Source organism: Hermetia illucens, chromosome 1 (genome assembly GCF_905115235.1).
Source record: "Hermetia illucens chromosome 1, iHerIll2.2.curated.20191125, whole genome shotgun sequence".
NCBI classification, from domain to species: Eukaryota; Metazoa; Arthropoda; class Insecta; order Diptera; family Stratiomyidae; genus Hermetia; species Hermetia illucens.
In genome coordinates, this window is record NC_051849.1 from 98,401,907 (window position 1) to 98,422,933 (window position 21,027).

Genomic DNA, 21,027 nt, shown 5'->3' on the forward strand with positions numbered 1-21,027 from the left:
AATTTAAAAATTATATATATGCTCTCCAGGGGTCAAATACTAAAGTCATTGAGATGTTTTCGTTGAAGTTAGGAGAAATGAAAATAAGTGCATATTTTGCATGCACCTAAATAGATTGTTACAAAAATAAGCTCATTGAGGACGATTTAAATTTTGATTTTGTAAAAACTTAACCGTGCATTGTCCAGATTATCCCACCTTTTCTGTACCTAGAGGATACAATTCCACCTTAAATTTAATAATTAGTAAAGGTATGTCTCTCCCTCTTCGACCAGTAACGCTTCGCCGCACTTACCAATTTTGTTTTTTTCCCCCGGACCCCCGCAAATAAAAAATATATCCAAATCAGAAGAAATTGAATTTCATAGAACGAATTGAATTAAATGTGAGCCCCCTTTGTCAGAACAATTTAATCTTCAAATAATTCAACTCAATCACGTCACATCAACCAACCAGATTGATAATATGTTAGACGAATTTTTCTCTAAACTCCTGTGGAGTTCACAAATAATTTTTTCTAGTTTTGTCCAGTAATTGAAATCATTTATTATTCCTAAAATATAATTATAAACTACGAATGAGTTAGTAAGTACAGAAGGGAAAAACTTGACTGAGCTTTCTTTTATTTTCTACATCACTTCTCACTGACTTTTTACTTCCCGACTGCTCCGCCCTCCTCATGACTCTGACCCCGCACCCCACAGGTAGGCGAGCCACCCAGGCGGGTGAGTTTCACTTCGTGATGAATTGCATCGTTGCCGCGCGGAGCCTGGATGAATCCGTGTTAATTAGCCTGTGCCTTCACACTGCCCCACCCCCAGCTGGTACCGTGGTTCGGCGATAAACCCGACTCCTGGCCCGCCAACTTTAGGGGGGCAGATGAAATCTCACGTGCCGTGCACCCCTTCTCCCCGAAACCTCAGCTCCGGAGACAAAAGGCTTTAACCTAGACACGGAGATGTTCTTAGGCCTGCCGCAGACGTCAAGCTCCCCTTTGTACAACACTTCATATGGGCCCTCATATGGTGACTGCAAGGGCTTCCGGGAAGCATCCACGCAAAACAAAACTTGTGTGCAGACATCTAGGTCTCTAGGGGTGTCAGCCTTCGTCGAAGAATGACGGAATGGCGGGGGTGATTTAATTTTTGCCACGGTGGAAAGGGCTGACTTGGTATCGAACACGGGATCACTGGGGAGTTTCAAATTATAATTATTATTATCAAGTAAAACGAATCGTGTATTGCATGGAATACTTCCTTGCGAAAAGCGGCTGGACTATATGGCCTAGGACTTTTTTCAGAGGTCTTGCAGACTATTTCGGAGACTGAGCCGAAAAGGGAAAACTCTGGAGATTTACATTTGAAGTTGTCCCTGAGGTTTTGAAGCACTGCGTCATCCTTCTGTCCGATTGTCGGAAGATCGGTCTTGGCGGGGCTTTAACCTCTGAAACGCGTAACAAAGCATCTGCAACTACATTATCCTTACTGGACACATATTGGATGTTCGAAGTAAATTGGCTTATGAAACTCAGGTGCCGGAGTTGGCGCGAGGACGCTTTGTCGGGCTTCTGCTTAAACGCGAAGGTAAGAGGTTTGTGGTCCGTGAATACTGTGGACAGCCTACCTTCTAGGGACTATCGGGCTATAGTTCTGTTGAGCTGTATTCAATTTCTTAGAAAAGAAACTCAATGGCTGCCAGATTTGGTTCACCTTTTGGTGAACGGCAGCACCTACCGCGGTATCTGAGGCATCAACGAATACGGGTTGGGGTAAATCTGTTTGAGGAAATGACAGAAATGTAGTGTCAGCCAGCTGTCGTTTGGCCATCTCAAAAGCCTGGACGACCTTTGTCGACCACCCCATCACCCGTTAAAATTTAGTCTTGGGTCCAGACAAGTAGGTATTGAGGACCGCTTGATGGGCAAGAAACGGCGATAGAAGTTTAACATGCCCAAAAACCTTCGCAGATCTTTAACCGTATTAGGTTGTGAAAAGTCTATGATGGCCTGAAGCTTGTCTAGATTCCCTCAAGGGAAATCATGTGGCCTAAAAATTTCACCTGCTGTTGAAGTAATTTGCAGTTTTCAATGTTAAATATTATACCGGCTTCTAGGAGACATTGAAAAATGCTTTCGAGATGTTCAAAATGTTTAGACTTAGCCGACCAAAACATTATCCAAATACACGAAACAAAAGTTAGGGTTTCTCAGGACAGAGTGGATGAACCTCTGAAAAGTTTGCGTGGCGTTCCACAGACCAAAAGGCATCCGTGTGAACTCGAAGAATCCGAAGGGTGTGCATATTGCCGTTTTCGGAATATCTTTTGGAGTTACAGGGATTTGATGGCACGCCTTGATTAAATCCAAGGTCGTGAAAACGCGGCAGTTAACGAAAATATGCGCAAAGTCGTGGATGAGTGGTATAGGATAGTGATCTGAGCATTCAGTAGTAGTTAGTTTATTATAAGACAACAAACAAACATTTTTTTTTAAATTTTCCTTGGACGCAATTACATTTAGGATTAAGATGTTTTGTTATTCTATAAATAATACCATAGATATAAAGATGGTATATGTCATCACAATATGGTGATTAATGTGACATATTCCTGAAATAAATTCGAATTCAACGCAGATTCCATTTAAAAAATTCTGACTAATCATCCATCCACGTAGTTCCTTTATTTCACTGTAAGATTCACCCAATTTAAACGTTTGGTGTTGCTGTGATAAAGCTGAAAGATTTCCCATTGCGATTCTCGAAACCGATCTTCTTTTCATCAATTATTAGATTTGACCAGACACTAAACACCTCTGAGAATGACAAGATCACTGCATTAAAAATAAGGTGTAAAAATCGTTTATAGTACATTTAACTTAACTACTTCCTTGACATTACATTACTTCACATTACTTTTACTTGCGAAAAGCTCATTAGAACAATAATTCCCATGCCCGGTAAAGATCCTACTTCTTCCTCTCGACCACTATCTATTACCAACTCGTCAAAATTGTTGGGAACAGTAACCTATCTGAAATTTTTGAATAAATTTAGCTGGTGTCCAGCCGGTAGTTTACTGTCTGTCTGTCAATCTGTCGTCTGCCTCCTGTTTTTAAGGGTTTTGTTGAATTTTGGGGAGGAGGGCGGGGCGGAGTCCCTATGTACTTATAAGAAATGTGTTTTTTTACCAAACTACAGCCATGTAGGGTATCAAATTAAAGGTCTCGATTGGTACTTTTCGAAGCATTTTAGTTTTGACATTAGCTGCAAAGGGGGGGGGGGGAGTGTGTTTTCAAAGACTACCCAACCGAAAAATCTGAAAAAAAATATAGCGGCCCGTGCACATAGCATCTAGACCTCAAAATACGTTCCGTTACGATATCTGCTCAAATAAGGTTAATAATAGTATATTTTATAATTTGATAATTTACTGCGCACTCCTTCCCCCCCTTAAGTTCATTTTAGATTCGTAAAATTTTGCAATAAAATGGGTTTTAATAGGCAAGCTTGTACTTGTAGTTTGGTGGGAATGCTACTATTATTAGCATAGTATATATCATACTATATATTATATACGGTTGGTGAAAGTTGCCTCTCTTGCGATAAACCACCACTCGCTAAGAGAGAAAGTGTTAGCACCACATCGAATTGAATGTCGAACACATTGAAGATATATTCATTACAAGCTATATACATATAAGTGGAACCATCGTGCACACTATTCTTTCAGAAAACGTCAACAAAACATTTCATACCTGAAGCAAGGAGCTTCCGGTTCCCGACTTCAAAAGCACTGCTGGGCCCTGCTCGACAGTTACGTGGCACTCTTACCCACTAGAAGGATTTTCTTATGCCTTCCACTCTCCCCGCGGAACTCCATATGCTTTTATGGAATTTATGCAGCGTTAGTGTCTACTTTCATGCTACTTAATCGTTCCTTCGACTGACTTCTTCTTGACTATTAGTAGCTGCGATCACCTTTTCAACATATGCTGAAGTACTCCCCCTTCTTTCTTCTTTATCTCTTTTCCCGTTCAACCCGTGTGACAAGCAATAACGGTGCCAGTCTATACCAAGTGCATGGCTAAGCATTCATACTGGTGGATGCAAGACCTACCTAAATCTCTACCGAACTAAGGAGTACGCAATTCTACACCGAGGCCCGAAGGTCTCTTCTCGCTTGAGCATCACCACAACCCCCATGAAGCTCCCACTAGGGGGCCAACCGCAAACAACCGAGCTGTACTCACATACAACGGGAGTTCTCCCGAAGTATGACGGTCCAGGGGCTATCCCGGTTCCCATGGTACCAGTATACCCCTGGTAAGGTTTCGTGACCAAATTGCCACTTCAGATGATCTGATCACCCTAATTAGGCCTTTGGAGCATTCCCCTACTGCATCACGGCCGGCAAGCCAAAGTGAGTACAGCGTCTCCTGATGCCACCACTATGAAGGTATAATGGTGAGGATCATCAGCCGGTCATCAAATCATTCGACATAGCATCACGGGAACACTCTGAGATGGGTATTGTTCGATAAGCGCAACGTCTTAGGAGTTCAGTTAGCCGATATGGTGCTCCCATTTTTCTTCTATTCGTTTTATTTTGCCGTGTACTCGCCCAAACTGGGGCTACATATAGTAAGATCGTGCTTTCCAACCTTGAAGCAAGAAACGACGGCTCGGCCTTGTCAGTATGGTTGTATCGTTATGACCAAACCGATAGAGGTATGCTCGAACACTTCCTTGTCGGTGTTAGGTTGAAATCTAGTTCTTCGTGGAGAAATTTGATGAGAAAGGGGAACTGTAAGGTCACAGATGTAATATGTAATGTCTTTCTACCTTAAGTGCAAGGCGGAATCCTCATACATTATTTATTTATTTTTTTTTCACTAAATAGACCCATGTGGGGACTCAAATGAAAGGTCTCTATTAGTACTTTCCAGAGCCGGTACGAATTCCGATATTAATTTTGAAGAGATCTAAGATACATTACTATACTTTTCGGAAATTTACTGCAAGCCCCCCTTAAGCGGTTATTCTAGTGTTAAACGCGTAAAGCAAGATATCATTTTGAAACTGTTAATAAAAGGAAACTATAAAAGCTTTGATATAAAATTTTACAAATTAAAATCAGTCATAATTACAAAGAAAACTGGATACTGGAGCGTATGAGTGCAAATCGCCCGGGGTAGTACCCAGGATTTTCTCTTGGCAGATAAACAATTTAACGAAAATATTTTTTTAAGTTTCTGTGAAAATCCACTGTACGCACCTTTTGGGCATAAATTTTGAATTTTAGTAGTTTTAGAATATAGCATACCCAATTTTTTCTAATTCGGAAAAGTGTTCCCGAGTTTGAAAAATTTAATATATTTTTCATTGTTAACTGCGTGCGTTCATTAATTATGCTATCAGTTTGTAGAAAAAAAAAATCGATTGAATCGGTTCGTTATCAAAAACATGTGCCAATGAAAAAGCTTTTATTAGTGATTTCTTCTGTATAGCAACATATGCTGACATTGAATGTTAGTATCACACTAAAATGAATATTCTGACATATTTTATACATAACGTACATTACGAATATGATTATTTCTCAAAAAATACACGACCTCTTTCATACCTAAAGCGTTAAGCTTCTGAATTTCGAATTGGTTTGCATGTGTCGTCTGGGTTCATATCTGCCCTAGAATATTGCTCATTGCATTTTTCAATGATTCTGTCAAGTTTTTAAAAGCCTAATGATGTCGTGTGGAGAGGCGAAGGTATATGGTAAAAGACAAAGAACGGAGGAAAAATCATAAAAGTAAATAAAGATCGGCAAAACAAGGAATTTATAAAAAAAATATGTATCTGTTTGGGACCTTAACGATGGTGAAAGGGCTTTTCACAGATCCCAAAATAAACGTGCTTATAAAACAAATAGTTTTGAACAAAACAATCCTGACATTAAAAGAGTCGAGAGGCACCGCGCCTAAACGATCTGCTTCAAAAAATACATACATACCCATCGTATTCCGAACGTTATCTAGGAAAATTTTGATAAAGATATGTTTTTCCCACTCTTAAATGGGACATAGCGTGTAAACAGTACGCGCAGGCGACGCGCAATTGTTCGTGGTTCGCTGAAATGTGTTTCAGCTACTTCAGAATTTCCTGAAAAGTCGACACTCCTCTTAACTATTCTGTGCCATGTGTTTTTAGTGCGGCGCATGGCTTCGCCAACCTTGAAGTTATCAACTTTTCTTAATGTGTGATCTATCCACTGCCACATTCGTCTTCTAATCACCCCTCTTCGGCTATCCGTTTGGTGCGCCGACGTGTTCTTTTTTCAAAATTGAATCAAACAACATGATACAGACAAGTGTTGACGATGGTTTAGGACTTTTGAGTAACAGTGGTGCTCACTTTCTATGTACTACTCTCATATAGAAGCACAGGAAGAACATTAGCATGGAGCAGTCTCAATTTGATATTTATGTTGAGATATCTGCATTTGCAGATTTTGGACAAAATTGCGAAGGCAGATCTAGTGCTATTAATACATCAAGCGACATTAAGTTCAGTGCCGTCTTCCGCGAAAGCGCCGTTCCCAACTTTCCAAATTGATCAATCCCTCCAACACTCAGCCCATTAATGTAGATAGGAAGAGTATGATGAGCAGTCAGATCAAGGACTTTGTTTTTATTGTTGCTCGCCCTCAGTCCGATTCTGCTTATCTCTTTCTCCAAGTTCAGAGTTATTCGGCCAAGGTATATGACCCGGCCGTGTTCGGATAGCTGAGTGGTTACCATTCGACACTTTGCCTCCTACAGTGTGCTACTGTAGTGTACCGTTACGGTCTTTAACACACTTCAAGACCCTGATCCAATATGAATTGTTGCGCCAACGATTATTGTTATATGACCCGGTGAGAGCAAACGAATGACATTTATTACGCCGCCGCCGATTGGTTTCAAGAAAAATGTCATGATCTACTGAAGTTCTCCATGTCCAGGCAATAAATAGCTGTTTTTTAGTTCAAATAGATGTTTTCTTAGTTTAGTTAGCAGTGAACTAAGTACTGTCCGATGTTAATCTCTGTTCTTATTAAACAATTGGTCGGGAAAGCTGTTTTGAGTTTTTGCCAATTTTATTGTGATGTTTCTGCACTGTTGACCATGGGAAAATTATGAATTTCAACAAGTCTCTCACTATTACTACTAACGCTAACCGTTTAAATCAACTTTTGCATTTGTTTGTTTTCCATACGTCATCTTCAATATCAAAACTCTTATTAATTGCTAATTTTCTTATACAATTCAGTAAACAAATTGGGCGGCACGTGAATGGTTCGTCAGGTAATTTGTCTCTTTGGTAGCAGCACCAGCTTGTGCTTTTACCTTCAAGCGAGTATTAAAAGAGGGAACGTACCACTATATATTACTTGGTGTGCCATCTAGTCCGGTTGCATCGTTGGTTCCTAGCTTTTTGCAGGCAACGGTAAATTCGTTCCAGTTGTGACAGAAAAAGTGGAATATCTCTTCGCTCTTCGCTCGCTTTAAATCGCAATAGTTGTGGAAATAGAGCAGTTTCTGGTTTGCGCAATGAAGCTGGGCGTTTAATGTAGTGGTCTCTTAGGGATTCCATAAATGTACTAGCCAGCTAGCAAACAGTAGACTACCGCCGAAAATTCCTTAAGCTACACATTTCGTGTGTTAGCTGAGCTAACTCTGGTGTTTCTCCTAGTTGCTACCTTCACCAAACCATGGTTCACCCGTTTCGAGATTGCAACAAAGTAGCGTGTGGGATGCCGAAATCACAGGAAATATTCATCGCAATCTGTCAACCATAGCCGTACTCGGTTCGCCGTATATAATAACACAACACCCACACACCTGTGGTTTGGAAGTCCGCTTACACTTTCCGCAGAAATAACTATGCTTATTGACACCAAATTGATAAAGTCACATACGATTCACTTTAGCGCAAATCTGGAAAATTTCTATAAGAAATGTAGCAATACAAACTGCAGAATGCAACTGAGATCTTGACTGACAAGCGCCACCCACTGGACGTAATCTTTCTTTGTCCTGTAAAAATTAAAGGCTTGCCTAGACAGTTTCACTCCTGAGTATACGAGTAATCTTCTTCCTTAAATGTCAGTATCACACTGAAGGGAACAGCGGCCATACTCAATACATACGTTCATAGTTACGTACAAATTGAATCATCATGAACTCAAATACAAAACGTTTCATTCCTAAAGCATCGAATTTCCGACCTGTTTCAGAATATTATGTAGACATTTGTGATTTTAAATTCACTCATAAGAAACCATGCTTGTTGAATTTTTAAATTCACTGTAATACAGTAGAGTCCACTTATTTCGTATGGTCAAGGGACCCACCTTATGAATTGTTGGGAGTGCAAAATAAAGAAACTTAACTTTAGTGATCGGTAAATTTGTACGAATTTTCGGGGCCATATCAGATAAATTTTCTCCCACAGAGAAATCTGTGGAAAACATGCTACGGCCCGTTAAGCCTAGAAAGAAAGTATAACAGTTCCCATAATAAGAGATACTGGAGACCCGACTAGTCTGTCGGTGACACTGTTGCCTAACTGTTCGAGAAAAGGAAGGGAAAGGTTCGGCAGAAGGAAACTTCAGCTGCAAAGAGAGAGGACTAAAAGCTAAATCTTGACTATCAGAATGGGAAGGTTTCCAGTCGACGGCAGTGAAAAGTACTTGGAAGTGAGGGCATGGGCATTGCTGTTGTACTAGCTGTGGTAATATCTGGAAAAATCAGATATAAAGAAGGGGAAAGTGCGGAGAAGCTGGTAAATCGGATGAGACTCACAGTGGACTCAGCAGACTATTCGGTGAGCGGCAGTTTTTGAAGCATAATGGCCAGTGAAATTAATCTGCTGTATGCCAAAGCTTTTTCATTCTTGAATAACAACGGCCAAACTACCGAAACATCCTCAGGTCTTTCTGGTACCAGAGTTAGATGCTCGATTTTACAAAATCTGTTTCGTGGAATCAGTAAAAAGGGCTAGACTCTTCTACGATGAGAATTCCTCAAGACCGGTAGCCTGTGTCCTGACATCAAATTTTTGTATAAGCAACCATACTAAGACAACTCTGTTCTGAGATCCTAGCCGCGGTCATCTTATAACACCATGGTAAGAGGAAAATCGTCACAGTTGCCTCTGCGCATCTATGCTGCAAATCTCTGTGCTCTCCACCATTGTAGGAAAAACGTAAGGAATTTCAAGCGTATGTGGAATCAAGTGGTCTTTAACTCTTAAAAGATTTTTTGAAGTGGCAAATGCAATTCTGCAGAAAAGAAGTTAATTGATTTCAGCACTTGAGCTGAGCTCATGACTGTGAACGTGGGGTCTATCACAAGGCGAATTCAGTAAAATTGCTCCCTAGTGGGAAATCAACCAAACGACTTCTGAATTGCGAATGCAGATAGGTTAAACTTTAGAAACTCCGAAGGTGAATACAGGAGATTGGTAAGGACTTCAAAACGAGACTTCTTTAGAACATACTATGGGGAAAGGGAGATTCCAAGGCCGTGCAGAGACTTCTAGGAAATATTTTTTTAGTCTTACTCTTGGCAAAAGGTAAACTCAAACAACTTCTGTCAGCTCAACATAATTCTCTGAAACACCTCGATAGATTCGCTGAATGTCACACTCATTAACAGTAAATTAATAACCCCACCAGTGTGTAGACGACCCAATTCTGAATGGCGACTAAGTGTTGTAACTTTTCGTCAATATTTGAAGGGCTTTTTACAGAGCGGATCCATGCGTCCGAGAGTGAATCCACGATATGCTAACGCAGAGATTGCTATGTGCTGAATTATATTTTGATCCTAGCCTGATAACAGAAGTAACATAAGACTTTCCCAACGGGGTGTGCTATTGCCACTTCTGCTGAGTATGCTAATCAATTCACTGCTATATGTATTGAAAAACCTGCCAATACATAGCCAGGCTTATTCGGATGGCGGCTGTGCTAGCTGTTAGCCAAAATTGTCGATTTGATTTATATATCTATCGTTTTCCAAATACAAAAAGGAAGGAAAATAAATGATCCTCAAATTTCGGAACAGTGAAACATCTGGATGTTACTCTAAATCACTAGTCCTTTTTAAAATGCAGAGGCAAAGATGAAAGGACCTCTCACGGTCTATCATTATCATCACCATTAACGGCGCAACAATCGGTATCCGATCTAAGTCTGCCTTAATAAGGAACTCCAGACACCCCGGTTTTGTGCCGAGGTCCACCAATTCGATATACCTAAAAACTATCTGGCGTCCTGACCTACGCCATCGCTTCCTCTCAGGCAAAGACTGCCTCTCCTTCTTTTTCTACCATAGATATTGCTGTTATAGACTTTCCGGGCTGGATCATTCTCATCCATACGGATTAAGTAACATCGCAACCGGAGCCGGATTTTATCCGCAACCGTAGTATTGTTTATAGATTGCCTCGTTATACAGGCGACGGAACCGTCCATCCTCATGTAGGGGGCCAAAAATTCTTCGGAGGATTCTTCTCTCGAACGCGGCCAAGAGTTCGCAGTTTGTTCGCTAAGGACCCAAGTCCGAGTGTCCGGATAGCTGATTGGTTAGAGCACAAGACTGACGTACGGAAGGTCGCGGTTCAAATCCCACTGGTGGCAGTGGGTGTATCGTCGACTCAGCTGTCAATGAGTACCTGAGTCAAATCGGGGTAATAATCTCGGGCGGCGCAATGCTGACCACATTCCCTCCTACAGTGTACTACTGTAGTGTACCGTTACGGTCTTGAATGAAGTGCTCTAACACACTTCAAGGCCCTGATCCAATATGGATTGTTGCGCCAACGATTATTACTATTATTAAGAACCCAAGTCGCCGAGGAATAATTAACGACTGGCAAGATCATAGTGTTGTATATTAGGAGCTTTGACCGTATGGTGAGACGTTTCGAGCGAAACAGTTTTTATAAGCTGAAATAGGCTCTGTTGGTAGCCAACAACCGTGCGCGGATTTCATCGTCGTAGTTGTTATCGGTCGTGATTTTCGACCTTAGATGGGATAAATTTTCAACGTTCTCAAAGTTGTAGTCTCCTATCTTTATTGTTTTCGTTTGACCAGGGTTAACCTAGTCCCTCTTATCAATTTCGTTGGGATATCGAATTCTCTCATGGCCGTGCACAGTTTTACCCTATCTATGCTAGGTGGTTTTAAAGTCGATGAAAATATGGTGCAACTGATGGCCACATTCCAACAGTTTTTCCATCGCTTGCCGCAGAGAGAAAATTTGATCTGTTATTGATTTGCCTGGAGTGAAGCTTCTTTGGTATGGGCCAATGATGTTCTGGGCGTATGGGGCTACCCGGCCTAGCAAGATAGAGGAGAATATTTTATAGATGGTACTCAGCAACGTGATACCTTTATAATTGCTGCACTGCGTGATATCCCTCTTTTTATGTATGATACAGATATAGCGGCAAGGTCAGAGTCGCTTGGCAACGCAGATGGGACGAGTCTACGCAAGGTCGGTGGACGCACAGGCTCATTCCCAACATTAGGGTGTGGCTTGAGCGAAAACATGGGGAGACCAACTACCACATTACCCAGTTCCTCACGGAACACGGTGGTTGTTACAGGCAGTATCTGCACGGCTTTGGGTTGGATGATTCTCCGAACTGTCCCAGATGCGATGGCATACCAGAGGATCCAGAGCATGTCATGTTTCACTGCCCACGATTTGCGATGGAGAGAAAGAGCTTAAATCAGGTGCTGGGCAGGAGCGGGACCCCGGTGAGCTTGGTTACTGAGATGCTGGAGTCCGAGGAGGAATGGCTTTCGGTTGGCTCCGCAATCATCCAAATGCAGGAGGAGTTGCTGAAGGAACAAAAAAGGAGGAAAGCTGCAAATAGGAGAAGGATGAGTGCCTAAGAGCAAACCTACCCCGCGAAGTAATACCTCAATGGTGGTCCCGCGGGGCAGGGGCTGGAGAGACCGGGGGTGGTTTTTAGTGGGTGTGAATCCCACACGCGTCCGCTGTAGTTCCACCGTTCGGGCGGCGGAGCTGCGGCGGACGTGTCTTTTTAAGATCACCTCCGTGTACGCTCAAAAGAAAAAAACAAAAAAAAAACGAAAATATAGCCTCGTAGCCAATCGTCAGGCATTGATTCGCTGTCCCATATTTTGAGTATCAGTTGATGAACCGCTTGGTGTAATTGGTTGCCTCCATATTTAACCAATTCGGCTGTAATTCTATCGACTCCTGGCAACTTATGGTTTCTAAGCCGATGAATTGCACGGACTGTTTCTTCTGTGCTTAGTGGTGGCAGTATTTGTCCGTCGTCTTCAGTTGGCGGGACCTCCAACTCGCCGATGTTCTGGTTGTTTAGTAGTTCATCAAAGTACTCAATCCATCGCTCCAATATGCCCATTCTGTTGGAAATCAGATTTCCCTCTTTGTCTCGGCAGGATGAGCATCGAGGTATAACGTTTCATCCTTGTGACTTGTTGGTAAAATTTCCGCGCCTGGTGCGGTTGCTCCCTGTACTTTTCTGGTTCACAGACTTGTTGGTTCTCTTTGGGTTCCTTTTTCGGCCTGTGAAGTCGCTTCTCCGCTCGTCGCAGTTCGTGCGCGTCCCCGCTTTCTTTGAGAATGCAACATTACTCGATATGCGGCATTCTTCCGTTCCGTTGCTAGCTTACATTCATCGTCAAACCAGCTGTTCCGACTCCTTTTGCGACTGGGGCCAAGTATGTTTGTGGCCGTATCAATGATAACGTTCTTCAGGTGTTTGTGAAGATCATTTGTTGATGTTTCATCTCTAGGATCTCTGTTGATTGCGATTATTGCGGCATCCATTTCCCTCTTATAGGTGTCGTGGAGGGCTGTGTTGTGAATGGCTTCAGTATTCACTCTCACCTGATTTTCTGAAGGGATTCTGGGTGGTGTCATTATTCGAGCTCGGAGCACCATGCCAACGAGATAGTGATCCGAGTCTATATTGGCCCCCTATATGTTTTGACATTCATCAAGGTTGAGAGGTGGCAGCGTTCGATCAACACGTGGTGAATTTGGTTGAAAGTGGTCCCGTCTGGAGAGGCCAACATATGTTTGTGGACTGCTTTCCGCCCAAACCAAGTCTAAACTTGCCCCACAAACGCAGAGCGCATAGCCTTTGGCTTATATTTTCAAAGCCGATAACAGCAGGCACATGGTTTACTGGATGGTCGCTATAATATATGGTGTACTGACTCTTCTCCAGGAAACCGGTCCCTGTCCATCGCATCTCTTGCAACGCTGTTAGATCAGCCTTATATTGGGACAGGGTATCGGCCAGGTGCTCAGTAGCATTTGGTCTGTACAGGGAACGCACATTCCATAAGAAAATGCGCAAATCGGCTTTCCGTTATCGTTGTCGGGTCCGTCGTTTTCAAATCCATCCTGTCCGAGGCTTCTTCTCTGGCTTCGTGACATCGGTTTTTCATGTAGGGTTGTCAGTCCTACCCAACCCTAACCAGTTGGTACATTTTGTTCCGTTTTTACGTTTCCCAGGTTTTATGCTCCATCGTGGGTACCAATCCACGTTTCGCCCTGGAATTATACTACTCTGTGACCGCCTCTCACGGGCTGAGGGTGGATATATATGTTCAGGGTACTGCAATGACAGAAATTCATAGACTACGCACTTCCTTTAGGTCTATGGGGAATGAACAGACGTGGCACGCAGGCCACTAGAAGATATATTGGGAGGGCTGTATTCATTAAGGTTTTGTATAAAACAAAACCTTATCAAAATCGGTTTGCTGTCTGTCTGTCTATGTTTATCTGGCTGTCCGTCACATGCATTTTTCTTGCAGACGGTTATAGCGATTGTCACCAAATTTGTTGAAAGGGTGGGTCGTTTCTTTGTAAATTCAAGTTTACAAATGCCAGTACCACCCGAAGGTGGTTACTCTCACATAATATATGCATATATTACGTGGTACGTACTAATGGGATAAATGCACAATCAAATGTCTTTATTTGAGAAATACACAAAACCTTCCATACCTGAAGCGTCCAGCTTCCGGTTTCCCGACTTGTTTCTTCGATGACTTCCGATTCGGTTCCCCCTTATATCTGTTTGGGATTCGAAGTTATCCTCAAAAGTAGAGAAAACTAGCAGAGTTCATGGTGGGGTATACTTTTTCTACATCGAAGGCTCAAAAACAGAGTTCTGGAATAGGAGTCTGCTTTGTACGTAAAAACGAGACGCGCTTTTTGGACAATATGCAATGATCTATCCGGCTTCAGTGTATGCGATCCTTTATGCGGCAACCTGGGTGATTGATGAACGGTTAATGGCCAGCCGCATTTTAATCTCCAGCGATAGTCTACGAATGTGGAAACCTCTCCCCATCTCACACCCACACGCGCATAGCCTCATATTGATCCCTATATCTAAATGAAATTCTTTAGTATTCCATGTTCACTCCTTGGTGGTGTATAGGACATCCACACAGTCAGATTGTGCTTCTGTTTCACTATCATCACACTTAACTCTGGGCTCACAGCAGCGAAACAAACAGAAGACAAACCCAGCCACCCATGTCGACTGGCATTCGCACCCAGGGCAGCGAGATTGGGAGGCTGACGCTCTACCCTCTCAACAATCGCGCCGTGAAATTTTTCGGTATGTTTATTTTTTTATCTTATTTTTACCAGGATCAGTGAATAGGAAGATATTTACCAAATACTCTAAGAAGATGTTTCTTGTACGCCCATCGGATCTGACTCGGATTTTCCATCCTGGTGGCAAAAATGTAAGGTGTCAACAGCATTTAGGACCACACCTTTGAAAATATGTTTCATGATCATATCCAGAGCCAGCAGTAAAGTTAAATTATGTATTTTCTTACGTAATATCCCTGTGGGTTTACCTGAAGTTGGTTACAATTTTGCATGCAGCTGCTTGCTTTCTGACTCAATAGCTTACCTATAATTAATTTTTGATTATACACTTGGTTTGTGGTTGCTCATTACCATCAAAATCGACCACTCCTTCTAATGTATGATAGTTTCGTTTAAAGTCTTAATCATTTATTTCAGCAGCATTTTATTAAAAACTTTAGTTCATTGGTTACAAGCTTTTTGGCCTTCGATACCTAATGATACCTAAATATTTACATATGTTTATGTATTTACATAAAAAGGTCTAAGATTCAGGAAGACAAATTCTGAGGCATCTAATTTCAATGATTTTTCCATTCACGTAAACATACTGATGGAAGTGGATTTAGTCCTTGGCTTTGAAATATGAACCCCCTCCATTCATAGAAGCACACACTCCATGTTGTGTATACATATCCGAACCGTCATCCCGTGGGACCTTGGTAAAAGCAATTAGTGATGAAAGCCTAATTAATTACGGCATTTTTGTCAAAGGAACCCTTTAATTATATACTAGTTCATAGAGTTTTGAAATGAACTCATCTTTTACTTTTCTCTTCTTTTTTCAGAATTTGCTCAACTAAATTGTGCTAACGAGAGGGAAATGTGATACGTACACATAATTTGCGTGGTAAGTTCAATGACAAAGTTGAATTACCTTTGAAACTATGCAGGAATCCATGTTACATTCGTTAGGAGCAGACTTTAAGTTGCTCTCACCGGAATGAAGCGGGTACATGACGGATCGATACCTCCACTCTGCGGAGTGATGCATGCACATTGATGAATGCTTATATCCTTGTTTCAGTACTAACTCTAGTGCTCCGGGTGTGACTTTTTACTACACAGTTTTCGCAGTAGTGTTATCAAATTAAGTCTGCAGGTTGAGAGCACGTCAAATTGCGCGGTCAGTCCGCCTCATTTGTGGCAAAATTTTCCACTTTGTCTCCGCAAATTTTGTCCTCTGAACGTATCGTTTACGATAAATTAGTCCAATTTAAAGTCGGTTAGTGTCGAGCAGTGTTTTATGTCATTATGGATAAAAACGAACTTTCGTCGCGTAAAAGAGCAGCTAAACGAAATCGCGGTAAGATATTAGTTCCTGTGACCCCCCTTTTTTGTCCCGAATATTCTGTGTTTGGTAATAAATAATTTTTTACCCCTCAAAGTGGTAATGCAATCATGAGACACGGTCCCATGAATAAATGGCCCACTTTCTTTATTCTATAAAAGCTGGATTTAACGTCTTACTCAAGATGACATTTATATGCTAAGTAGAGGCATAAATTTTATTGGGACTAACTGACCGACTCGTCCTTGCACTTCGGCGACAGGTTTCATAAGGCTTATCAGAAACCCAGGAAAGTTATTGAGCAACACATCAAATCGGTGATACGTCCATTTCGGATGATTATTTTTGTAATAAGAGTTTACGGCAATCGTAACGTTTTTATGGTTTTCGATGCAATCTTTTGTGGTGCTTTACTTTACGGTCTTTGGAGAGATCGAACTTGAGGAATTAATATATATTTGCTTTTGACGAAGATTGACGTAAACAACTTGGAAATTTATTGTTTGACTCACTGGAATGATGTAAAGGATGGTTGCGGGTACTTATATTGAAATAAAGCAGACGTTCTGAGTGCAAGAAATTGGGATACGTTCACATTCGCAGAGGAGGTTGCATTAAGTGCATTCCTGCACAATTAATTTTACGAAGTGCGAGAGAAGAGATTTGCATGTTGTGCTGAATATATCGTGGCAGTGATTCACCACTAAAGTTACAGATGATGCATATTTTTTTATAAAGTAAGTTTTCGGTGATTTACTACTACGATTTTTTTACGAGCTTTTAACCTTGGCTGTAGTCTGACATTTATAACCTTAGCTTCAGCTAGCTACAATGATATCCGCTACAATTTTATCCGAGTGGATCATAATTCTTCACTTTAGCCTAAGATGTTAAGAGTTATCCGGAGGCGCGTACACCAGTCATATCGCGCGGATTGGCAAAATAGCAATACGACAGACAGGGAGCGACAACAAAACGAACTCGTTCAATTCATCCTCGGGTCGTGCCCTTGGTACTCGCACCAATCCTAGCATCTCATGATCTGATATTTAAGATGCGTTTCGTTTCAGAACTGACGTTAACATCAAAATACTTGGTACATTAGTTTCTTGATTTTTGTTTATTACTGAAATCACGAATTTATGATAAGCTTTATATCCTTTTTTCCTAAACCATCTTAGTTTTATTTTGGGATAGAGAGGTAAAATGCATTTAGGCGCTAAGCGGCGGACTCCTATCTCAGACAGGCTACCGGCTGAAACACCCCCTGTCGCATTTAGGACACTAACCCTGAACCGTATGACGAATTATCTCAGACCAGGTCTTTTCAGTGTAGCAGCCAACCTCGTGATTCAGCGAATCTCAGCTATCCTTATATCTTTCTTATCCACCTCCCTCTTTTTCGCCTCAACAATATGTTCAGTGTGAAGTGTCACAGTGTTTCACGTGTTCTTGTTGACAACATGCCCCGGATTATGGTGTTCCCAGATTCTTGACACTTTTCTGTCGAGTGATACACGGTGGCACTCCCAGCTCCTGAATAAGTGAAAGGCGTTGTCTACTACATCCTTGCAGTAAAGGCAGTCGGGCAGACGTGATTTCCCGAGTGTGTACAGTTGTGTATGGCTGTTTCCCTGTGTTGATTTTCCCTGTTGCTTCACAAGCGACGAGTTCCTTATTTCTCCCGCCTCTCTGAGATATATAAACCTCCGCTCAGCACCTTGGTGAGTGATCGGAGTAACTTTTTTCTGGGGGTTACGGTACGGTAGGTGGACGCAACTCCCAAAGCCCCTCGTTGTTATACTTGCGCTGTGGGCTTACGGCTTGGAATCCCCTCTGACAATCAGGTGAGAGTGAACACTGAAACCATCCACAACACAACCCTCCGTGACACCTATAAGAGGGAAATGGATAACGCAATAACTGCAGTCAACAGAGGACCTGGAGATAAAGCATGAACAAATGATCTTCACAATCACCTGAAGAACGTTATCATGGATACGACCACAAACATACTTAGCCCCCGCTGCAAAAGGGGTCGGAACGACTGGTTTGACGATGAATGTAAGCTAGCAACGGAACGGAAGAATGCCGCATACAGAGTAATGTTGCATTCTCAAAGAACGCGGGCACGCGCAGAGACTTATCACGAACTCTGTCGAGCGGAGAAGCGACTTCACAGACGGAAAAAGGAAGCCTGGGAGAACCAACAAGTCTGTGAACTAGAAAAGTACAGGGGGAAACCGGACCAGGCGCAGAAGTTTTACCAACAAGTCAGCAGGATGAAGCCTTACACACCTCGATGCTCATCCTGCCGAGACAAAGAGGGAAATTTGATTTCGGACAAAATGGGCATATTGGAGCGATGGGTTGAGTACTTTGATGAGCAACTGAACAACCAGAACATAGGCGAGTTGGAGGTCCCGCCAACTGAAGACGACGGACAAATACTGCCACCACCAAGTTTAGGAGAAACAGTCCGTGCAATTCATCGGCTAAAAAATCATAAGTCGCCAGGAGCCGATGGAATTACAGGCGAATTGGTTAAATATGTAAATATGGAGGCGGCCAATTATACCAAGTGGTGCATCAACTTGTGCTCAAAGTATGAGACAGTGAATCAATGCCTGACGATTGGCAACGAGGCATTATCTGTCTCATACATAAAAAGGGAGATATCACACAGTGCAGCAATTATAGAGGTATCACATTGCTGAGTACCATCTATAAGATATTCTCCGCTATCTTGCTAGGCCGGATAGCCCCATACGCCCAGAACATCATTGGCCCATACCAAAGAGGCTTCACTCCAGGCAAATCAGCGACAGATCAGATTTTCTCTCTGCGGCAAGCGATGGAAAAACTGTTGGAATATGGACAACAGTTGCACCATCTGTTCATCGACTTTAAAGCCGCCTATGATAACATAGCCAGGTAAAACTGTACACGGCCATGAGAGAATTCGGTATCCCGACGAAATTAATAAGACTGACTAGGCTGACCCTGACCAATGTGCGAGGCCAGATGAAAGCAGCAGGATCACTCTCAAGACCATGTCGGACCAACGGTCTACGACAAGGGGATACCCTATCATGCGTCCTCTTTAACCTGGCCTTCGAGAAAGTGATCCGTGATGCTGAGGTAAATGCAAGAGGTACGATCCTCTTCAAGTCCACCCAACTACTCGGCTATGCTGACGATATCGACATCATGGGAGGAACCACCCGAGACGTACAAACTGCCTTCATCCAGATCGAGCAGGCGGCAATCGCGGCGAGATCTTGGGCTGCACCTCAATGAAGGCAACACAAAATATATGGTGGCAACGTCAGCACCGAAGACGAATCAACCAACAACATCAAACCGCACTGGTCAAACACGAAGAGGAATAAGAATAGGAGAATAAAACTTTTAGACCGTTGACAATTTCTCCTATCTAGGGCTGAAAATCACAACCGATAACAGCTAAGATGACGAAATCTGCGCATGGTTGTTGTCAGTCAACAGAGCCTATTTCAGCTTACAAAGACTGTTCCGCTCGAAACGTCTCACCATAGGGTCAGAGCTCTTACTGTACAAGACTATGATCTTGCCAGTCCTCATGTATTCCTCGGAGACTTGGGTTCTTAGCAAGAAGAATTGCGAACTCTTGGCCGCGTTCGAGAGAAGAATCCTCCGAAGAATTTTTGGCCCCCTACATGAGGATGGACGATTCCGTAGCCTAAATAACGACGAAATCTATGAGCGATACCATGACCGTTAGGTTGTGGATAAAATCCGACTCAATAGGTTACGGTGGGCGGGTCACTTAATCCGTATGGATGAGGATGATCCCGCCCGGAAAGTCTATAAGGGCAATATCTATTTTAGACAAAGAAAACGAGGCAGACCCTGCCTAAGATGGAGCGATGGCGTGGGTCAGGACGCCAGACAGCTTTTAGGGATATCGAATTGGTGGACCTCGGTGCAGAACCGGGATGTCTGGAGTTCCTTATTAAGGCAGGCCTAGACCGGATACCGGTTGTTGCGCCGTTGATGATGATGATGATGTGGGCTTACGGTACATCTCCTTAGAGCCAGCCCATATACTGGAACGCAAAGAAGGAAGGACTGGATAAGCGACCTGCATTGGACATCTCCTGGCCAGTCAAAAACATTCTAACCGCAGCGTTGTCTGTGGTGTCGCGAATCTGCTCGAATGAGCTCATCATCGTGCGTACCACGGTATTGAATTATTTCACCGCTGACTTTGGCAAGACAATGGTTTCATCAATCTAAATGGGGAGGACTGGACATCTCCTGGCCAGTCAAAAACATTCTAATCGCAGCGTTGTCTGTGGTGTCGCGAATTTGCTCGAATAAGCTCATCATCGTGCGTACCATGGTATTGAATTATTTCACCGCTGACTTTGGCAAGACAATGGTTTCATCAATCTAAATCGGGAGGACTGTGGGAACCTCTTTCTTCGTCAGGACGACCACTTCGATGTTTTGCAGAGCTAGGCAGAGTCCATGCTCAGTGCGCACTGAGATTATTCAACCATTCGTACGTATGTACCATCCGACAAGATGCGGTACCTAGTCCTTAAGTACAAATAATTAAAATAACATTGTCGTCTACTTTTTCTCTAGGCTTTGCCCCATTCATAAGCGGGGTCGGTTCGTCGCGATCGGTTGCGTCATATTGTTCCGTCAAAGGTCTGATCGGCATGCAGTCCCCATCTAGCGTATCTAGTCACTGTTGTTTTGGTCGGCGTTCTCGTCGCTTACCATCGATTTCAAATGTCCAGACCAAACTGGCCGAGTGAATTACCCTAAACGCGAATTATGTCGGCATTCCATCGAAAACGATAGATGGAATTGCTCTAAATATCCGCAATGCATACCGAAGTGGAGGAAGAAAAAAATCTTCAGTTGAAATTCCTCGAAACATCCTCGTCATTTATCTATCATGGCTCGTGGGTCGGTAAGCAAAGTACCGTTCTTGTCACTAACGCAAAAGAACTGTTT

The 21,027-nt window shown here is 42.6% G+C and overlaps 1 protein-coding gene across 6 annotated transcripts in view; it reads left to right on the forward strand.

Moving 5' to 3' along the window:
• The window catches only part of LOC119646808 (small conductance calcium-activated potassium channel protein), an 818,793-nt gene that overhangs the window by 463,042 nt on the left and 334,724 nt on the right, over window positions 1-21,027 (forward strand). For 4 of the 6 annotated variants that reach the window (XM_038047400.1, XM_038047401.1, XM_038047405.1 and 1 more), the window contains exon 1: window positions 15,966-16,032. In XM_038047400.1, the coding sequence (XP_037903328.1) occupies window positions 15,981-16,032 (52 nt within the window). In that variant the 5' untranslated portion in view covers window positions 15,966-15,980. Of the gene's footprint in view, window positions 1-15,514; window positions 15,577-15,965; window positions 16,033-21,027 lie in introns of those variants that run through there. The other 2 variants (XM_038047402.1, XM_038047404.1) reach the window with 1 other exon arrangement.